The sequence below is a fragment of the Macaca fascicularis genome, chromosome 15 (genome assembly GCF_037993035.2).
Source record: "Macaca fascicularis isolate 582-1 chromosome 15, T2T-MFA8v1.1".
Taxonomy (NCBI): domain Eukaryota; kingdom Metazoa; phylum Chordata; class Mammalia; order Primates; family Cercopithecidae; genus Macaca; species Macaca fascicularis.
The window spans coordinates 54,023,934-54,032,198 of record NC_088389.1 but is presented as its reverse complement, the minus strand read 5'-3'; the positions used below and the strand labels follow the sequence as shown (position 1 = coordinate 54,032,198).

At 36.6% G+C, this 8,265-nt stretch overlaps 1 protein-coding gene across 5 annotated transcripts in view; it reads left to right on the top strand.

The window, feature by feature from the left end:
- The first annotated feature begins 18 nt into the window (after window positions 1-18).
- The window catches only part of SMC2 (structural maintenance of chromosomes 2), a 47,653-nt gene continuing 39,406 nt past the window's right edge, over window positions 19-8,265 (top strand). The window contains exons 1-8 of one of the 5 annotated variants that reach the window (XM_015436908.4): window positions 19-259; window positions 1,263-1,491; window positions 2,088-2,237; window positions 4,345-4,467; window positions 5,553-5,591; window positions 5,996-6,106; window positions 6,294-6,338; window positions 7,906-8,139. In XM_015436908.4, coding sequence (XP_015292394.3) covers window positions 1,324-1,491; window positions 2,088-2,237; window positions 4,345-4,467; window positions 5,553-5,591; window positions 5,996-6,106; window positions 6,294-6,338; window positions 7,906-8,139 — 870 coding nt within the window. In that variant the 5' untranslated portion in view covers window positions 19-259; window positions 1,263-1,323. Of the gene's footprint in view, window positions 260-287; window positions 465-1,262; window positions 1,492-2,087; window positions 2,238-4,344; window positions 4,468-4,902; window positions 5,055-5,552; window positions 5,592-5,995; window positions 6,107-6,293; window positions 6,339-7,905; window positions 8,140-8,265 lie in introns of those variants that run through there. The other 4 variants (XM_005581153.5, XM_005581154.5, XM_015436907.4 and 1 more) reach the window with 4 other exon arrangements.

Sequence of the window (8,265 nt, the reverse complement as noted above, 5' to 3'; positions counted from 1 at the left end):
CCGAGGAGGGGCGGGGCTGACGAAGCGCGAGGACCTGGGGACGAGGTGTGGGGCTGACCATAGCGTGCCGGACGCCGGTGTGAACATATACTACCTGCTCTTGTAGTGCCCAGGCCCGCGCCTGGGAGTCCCCGGAGCTGCCATTATCGAGACTCTGCGTCCTATTGCCCTGAAGCGTTAATCCTTCGCGTGTAGGGGAAAAATGGAATCCTAAAGACAGGCAGCTCCTAGGCACCAGCACAGGAAATAAGCAATGGAGGTGGGGTCCTTTGCTCGCGCCGAAATTCAAAGGAATAAATAGTTCCGGCGCGGGTGTTGAGAGCGGTGCGGCAGGTGTTGTATCCGCTATGGTGAAGTTCTCTTCGTAGCAGCCGCGGCTAGAGAGTTGGCCTGCTCCCCGCCTTTGTGACCCGGAGGAGCTTTTGGGGTGCGTCAAGCCCTGGCCTGAGGCAGCGGTGAGGCGTGTGCGTGAGCACGGCCGGTTGAGCCCGGCCAGACATCCTGGCGGGAGGCGGGACGCGGGAGCTATGGGGAGGAGGACCTTAGGTGATCCTTAGAAATAAAGGCTAGTTCCTATTCGGCCTTGGAGTAGGGCGAAGAGGTGTAGACAGGCCTCAAGAAGCGAAGTAACAGCCTGAGTAAAAGCAAGACGGTGGAGAATATGAGATACATCTCATCCCTAGTAAATACTTAGATGACTTCCCCTCCTCCCGGAGTCAAGCACAATTCGGGGATGCAATGATGAACGTAGGTGAAGATACTACAGGAACTTACAGACAAGTAATGACCGTCTAATACCAGTTTTAAGTACCATGAAGGAAAAAGCCGAGTGAAGAAGTGTGGAGAGGTGACACAGGGAGGTCAGGGAGGACTCCAGTAGGGTGACACATTTGAGCAAAGACGTGAGTGCAGTAGAGAGTAAGCTATGTCAGTATCAGAAAAAAGCACATTGTGGGCAAAGATAATGGGGTATGAAATAATCCGTAGTCTTTATTAGCTAGAGTATGATGAAAGTAGAAGGCAAGCCTGGAAAAACAGGTGTAAGAAATAGTTAAGACTTCCCAGTTGAATGGTTTAATTTCCAGATAGTGGCTAACTCTGTTATATTTTTGAGTAGATGAACGATGTCTTTACATCAGACAAGATAGTTTGTCAAGTGGCTGTTTTATTTCTATTACCCTATCATTACCGTTTTTGCCTAGTGTTCATTATGATTCCAGGTTTACATTCCACTTAGGTGGTGGTATTTCTGTTTCGTACAGAACTGGTTTGTGGCCTGTTTGATTCCTGTCAGAGGTTTGCTGACCCAAGACAGTATCGAAAATGCATATTAAGTCAATTATTCTAGAGGGATTCAAGTCCTATGCTCAGAGAACCGAAGTCAATGGTTTTGACCCCCTCTTCAATGCTATCACTGGCTTAAATGGTAGTGGAAAATCAAACATATTGGACTCCATCTGCTTTTTGCTGGGCATCTCCAACCTGTCTCAGGTAAAGTGTAAACTTTCTGATTTATTTGAATATAAGTGGGCAGGAGAATCCTCCCTGAACTTTGGAGACTTAACAATATTCTCTTCATTTGTGTTTTTATACTTTTTGTAAATTACACCTCACTGTCACCTTTTAAGGAAACTATTATTACTCCTTTAGATGAGAAAATAGAAACATAGAGATGTTTATGTTGGAGATGTTTATAAGTAACAATGCCTCAAAACTCAGGCTTTCTGACTGTAAAGTAGTCTCATTCCAGAGTATTTTCAACCCTGTGTAATGATGCCTTTTCAAATCCTGCTAATAGATTGAATGACTAGTGAAAATCATTGGGACTGTCTTTCCTTATATCTTGCCAAGTAACTTTTTGTTAAAAAATGAATAGGAAACAATTCAATTCAGAGTTGAAAAGGTTCTATAGAGAAGAGTGTCCATTTCAGGTTGTTACCTATTTTCCTTGCCAGAGTATGCAGCTGCCTATCCTTGTCTGCTTAGTGGACACTATGTTGGTGGGTTTTCCAACAGCAAGGAATTCATTTTTAGTGCTGCTTTGTAGGGAGTTTTGTAATTGATACACTTTTCTTCTTTTATTTTAGGTTCGAGCTTCTAATTTACAAGATTTAGTTTACAAAAATGGGCAGGCTGGTATTACCAAAGCCTCTGTGTCAATCACATTTGATAATTCTGACAAAAAGCAAAGTCCTTTAGGATTTGAGGTTCATGATGAAATCACAGTAACAAGGCAGGTGAGTGGCTATTAAACATTTCGATATCTTAAGACCTTTTATGTCTGATGTGGTTTTTGGCCCTATGCCTTTGCAAAACGTGCTAGAGAAAGTTGATGAGCAAAATTTGTGCCTTAAATTCTGACTAGATTCCTTAATATCTTCCTTACATTAAAATTTTGATCATGTACACTCTATCACTAAGAGAACTGAAAGAGAACTGAAAAGTTATTCATCCGGTATAAGCACTCAGCTATGCTGAAATCTTAAACCATACTTGAATCTTCTCTGGTTGTTCTTGAACACCTGTGTACTTGAGATCTTGCAGTCTTCTGAGATAACCCATTCTGTTTTTGGACAGGTCTTACTAGAAAGTTACCCCTATAAATTTTGTCAGAGTCTGCTGTCTTCAAATTTTATTCATTAATCCTAGTCCTCTTGAGAGCACTAAGAGCAAATCTGACTTATTCCCTACTTCAGTGTTCAAGTGATCTGCAAGCATATGTGTTTTAGTTCTAAGTGAAATCTTACCAGGTCTTTCATTGATGTTTGTTCCTAGTTCCTTCACTTGCCTGATTATACCAGGTATGCTCCAGTTTCCCTCCCTGCCCCTGCATTCATCTATCTATCTTTTAATGACACCTTAGATTGAGTGTATTAAAATCGGTCTAGTTAGAGTTATTGTTTCATTTTAGACATTCTACTTCTATTTTTCTCAGTAGAGCTTTTTTTTTATGTGTGTTATTAATATAGTCAGGCAGTGTTTTCAGCTTGTCAATGTTTTTTGTTTTGTTTTGTTTTTTGGTTTTTGGTTTTTTTTGAAGACGGAGTCTTGCTCTGTTACCCAGGCTGGAGTGTAGTGGGTAACATCTCACTCACTGCAATATTCGTCTCCCAGGTTCAAGAGAGTCTTCTGCCTCAGCCTCCTGAGTAGCTGATACTACAGGCACCTACCACCACACCTGGCTAATTTTTTTTTGTATTTTTAGTAGAGACGGGATTTCACTGTGTTGGCTAGGGTGGTCTCAGTCTCCTGACCTTGTAATCTGCCTGCCTCGGCCTCGTGAGCCACCGTGCCCAGCCCAAGGTTTTGTTTTTAAAAATGTAGTCAACTCCCATTTACTGTCCATCTTATTATTTATCACTTACAGATTTTCTCCTCTATTTTAATGGAAGCCTCTGATTTAAAAAAAAAAAAAAGAAATATAGGCTAGGTTAGGACAGAATCCTGTTCTGTGTCATTAGGCATCCATCAAATATTTATCCTTTAGGAACTGTCACTAAGTCTCTTACTAATAATCTACCTAATTGTTCCTGTCCTCATTCAGGCTATAAACTTGTATCTTCACCAAAATTATAAAGTTTTTGTCAGAGAGGTCTCTTCAAATACATTAATATATGAACTACCAACCTAGTAGTCCTATCAGGAAAATAAATGAACCAATATTTATTCAATGTTTATTAAATACTTGATGTATATTGGGTGTTCTTGAATGTACTGGGATGTAGTTAGAAGAATGAGAAACAGAACTTGTCTTTAAGGACCTCAGTCTGGTAGGTGAGACAGTCATACCCAATAAATGACAATTTAAGTGTGATAGTAGAGTATGGTGTCTGAGATGACTTAATGAAACCATACTGAAGCTCTGTGATTACCCTTTCTTTTAAATGGTCACAAATCATGTCTTTATTAATAGCTTTTTGAATCTTGTCAAGAATTGATGTCAGGCTACTTTGTCTGACTTCTGTTCCTGTTGAAAAGTAGAGAAAGCCTCTGTAGAAAAGTTACAGAAAGAAGGTAACTAGGAAAGGAAAGTATGTTTTACATATACTTGGAAACATAAAGCTAGAAGGTAACCTTGGAGACCTAGTCTGGTGCAGGCCAGGGTAAGAGGCTTGTGTGTAATTACATAATTAGTTAGCAAAAGTACTTGCATTAAACGCCGGTTGTCCTGACTCAAGTTAGTGTTTTTAGCCATGTCATACTTGTTCCACTATTTATGCAGAATTGGTTTTGTTTACTGCTAGTTGGACAGAACAAATAAACGTAAGCTAATATGCTTAGTAATTTATCCTAGCTCAAGGTGTGCATGTACATGAATATTTTTAAAATTGCTTTCTTTTATAGGTGGTTATTGGTGGTAGAAATAAATATTTAATCAATGGAGTCAATGCTAACAACACAAGAGTACAGGATCTCTTCTGTTCTGTTGGCCTTAATGTTAACAACCCTCACTTTCTCATCATGCAGGTATTTTGTTTGAGGTCTTTATGTCACTTTCGTAATAGTGTTGACATGTTTTACATTTAAGCAGTTAAAGTAAAAGTACCATATGTTTTGGATTTTATACTTTTTATTTACTATTGTGCTGTGTCTGGCCATCTGTTAAGAAATGTGGTTTAGTTACTTGCAGTGATATATTCTACTGTATTATAGACCTTTGACTCCTCTAGAATGTTTAGGAGTAATTTTTCTTGACTTTTTATGTTGTCACTAAAAGAACAATACATGTTAACTGTAAAAAAAAAAGAAAGCAAGCCATAATATGTCCTTTTAAATTATTGGATTAATGCATCTTAATATTTCAAGTATAAAAGTTTGAATAATTTGCTTATTTAGAGACACAAATGAGGAGTAAAGGCTGATTTTATCTTACATTTACATTATGTCATTTGACCCATCCAGCTATCGTTTGAGAGAATTACAGTAAAGTCAATGGGAGCATCTCAGTGGGACCAAAATAAAAATATTTCCACTACACACCTTCAGAGTTGAAAACTTACTTTTAAGTGAATCTACATTCTAGTAATACGATTCTCTGAGACCTGGGCATGCAGGTGTTTTGTTTTACTTGTTTTTGATAATGAATGAATTTAATGGTTTACTGGCATTGATATAAAATATTTTATTTTATTTGAAGCCTAGAAGTATGTCATCTGTTTTGTGAATTATCCTGGAGGGTTATCATTCAAATAAATTTTAAAAGTTTATTAATTATGCCACAATTTCTTTTTATATTTACCTGTTTTAAAATTGAATATTTCTACTTAGGAATGTTAACTGTCTCAGAAACATGGTCCTTGTTAACTTTGTATCATTTAATGAATTATTTCATTTGTATCATTTCCTAACTTCCATAATTTGTATCACTGGTAAGTGGGAAAGTTAATAGTAAAGTCCCAAAATTCTAGAATCATGGAAGAATTATAAAGGAAAGATCCCCAAAGATTGGTAAAATGAGATAAAGCAGCTTCAGTCTAGATAAACATGAATGGTAGTACAGATAAACATTTTCTGTAATTTGTTATCTTAGTAAGTTTCCATTTTATTTTCAGGGCCGAATTACAAAAGTATTGAATATGAAACCTCCAGAGGTAAGAGTACTATTTATGGACATTAAAAATAGTTGGTATAGATATTTAATCTTTCAGACAATTTTTAAATATTATTAAAATTTTTTGAAACATTGTTTAGGAATGATTAGTAAAGACAGTTGTATATCTGTTTAATGTTTGGCACTATGCCCAGATATTAAAATTGATTTTGATCCTGTAAAGGAGTCTTACTCAACTGGTGTTTCATGTCAGAATTCATTCCTACAGAATAAGCCTACAGGAAAAGATTTGTGTGAAATTACTGTATTTAACTTTAATGGTTCATTTGGGCCAAATTTTGATAAGATGTTTAGTGAGGTCAAGGCAAAAATGTTATATTTAATGTAAATTCCAGTTGGACACATTGTCTTGGATACTAAACGTTAATAAAATTGTCATTCCAGATTTTATCCATGATAGAAGAAGCAGCTGGAACCAGGATGTATGAATACAAAAAAATAGCTGCACAGAAAACTATAGAAAAAAAGGAGGCTAAGCTGAAAGAAATTAAGACGGTAATTTAATTCATATAAAACATTTTTGGAGAAGAATGTAATTTTGCATATAGAGTTTTTGCTGTAAAGAGGGAAAAATTTTTTTTTCTTCGTTCAGTTTTCCATAGCCATCCATGCTACTTCTCTTTCAAATACATTTTAATAGTACTTTACATGCTAAAAATACTGATTTTTCTTTGTTTTCCAGATACTTGAAGAAGAGATTACTCCAACCATTCAAAAATTAAAAGAGGTATATTCTGTATATTTGAGGATAATCTATTAGAATATCTTTCAAAGTCAGCGATGTATCCAAAATCATACACATGGTGATACTATTTCTTGGGGGTTTTTTTCCTGCGATGAGATAAGGAATTAGAGTTGGCAGTCCATAATTGAGCCTTCTGCTTGCAGAGGATATATACTTATCTACTGAGTCATAGGATATTGGAGAGTAATATTTATAGTTTCAGAAAATGTTATGCTGAATTTTAATACTTTATTGAAGCTAAGCAAGTCTGGATTTTTTTAGATAAATAGGATTGACTGGAACAACATTTCTTAAAGATAATGGCACCCTTAGACACCCTCATTGGTAGAGTGAACAATTTCCAGGATAAGAGGGGCTATCACTATAATTATTGCTGTCAAGGTATTTTGTAAGCAGAAGGTGTTGAAACAGAGGATTGGGTTTTCCCTATAATCTTTGCTGCTCCTGATATCAAAAGACATGGCAGTATTTCATGAAAGAATACATTTATGAGCTACATTTTCGTTTTCTTGAGACAAGTCTCACTCTGTCGCCCAGGGTGGAGTGCAGTAGTGTGATCACAGCTCACTGCAGCCTCCACCTTCCAGTCTCAAGGAATCCTCCCACCTTAGCCTTCTGAGTAGCTGGGGACTATAGATTCATGCCACCACACCCTGCTAGTTTATTTTTTTTTTTGTAGAGATGGGGTTTCTCGTCGTTTCTTAGGCTGGTCTTGAAATCCTGGGCTCAAGTGATCCACCCACCTCGGCCTCGTGAAGTGCTGGGATGACAGGAGTGAGCCACTGTGCCCAGCCAAACGACGTTTTAAAAGATATCCATTTAGGAATTTATTAAACGCTCATTGAAATTTGGTACTACTCAGAGCTGTCTTGTGAATCCATATAGTAGTGTAGATTTTACTGGAAAAATTGTGGTCTTGAAGGTACCCTTTTTGTATGCATGATTTAGTAGAAAACACTAGATCAGGAATTTAAACTTAGGTCCTCGACTTGATTTTGCCACAATTTCTTCCTAAATCTAACAACATGGACAGATCATTTCATCATTCTGAATTTGATTTTTATGTGTAAATTAAGGATTTTAGTTATTACTTTGTCTGGTCCCATTAGGTCCTTATGGGAATCATGTTTAGTAATGATGTGAGCAAGTGCTTATAGGAGTGCTTCAAAGAATATTAGAGTAGGCATCTTGGTAATACTACTACAGAATCTGTGTAATAGTGTATCATTGGTGGGTGTGTAAGTGGTCTTTAACAGACTTATTAACACTAGCTTACGAACTTTATGTCCATATTTCTTTGTTAAGCTCAGCTACCCAATTATTTGTTAGAAGAAGTACCCAAATAATATTCACTAGAGAAGTTATAATGCTATCTGAAAGTCCTGACTTCTAATGTTGTGTAAAGTATCCTACAATTTAAGATGTTATAATTGTTTAATACAGGACAAAATCTATTGCATCATGTAATGAGAAGTTTGATACATCTTGCATAATTAATTTTTTTTTAATACAATTTTGAGTTACTATTTTTTTGCAACTTCCCTTTCAGGAAAGATCTTCCTACTTGGAGTACCAAAAAGTGATGAGAGAAATAGAACATTTGAGTCGTTTATATATTGCTTATCAGTTTTTGCTGGCTGAAGATACCAAAGCACGCTCAGCTGAGGAGTTAAAAGAAATGCAAGATAAAATTATAAAGCTTCAGGAAGAATTGTCTGAGAACGATAAAAAAATAAAAGCACTTAATCATGAAATAGAAGAACTGGAAAAAAGAAAAGATAAGGTCTGAACATATGTATTAGAATCGATAATATACTCTGTGGAAAACGTACTACATTTTGGTAACTAGGATTCAGTGGGCATTGTCTGTTGTATTGATTTCTTAATCTTATAGTAAGATAATGAAATA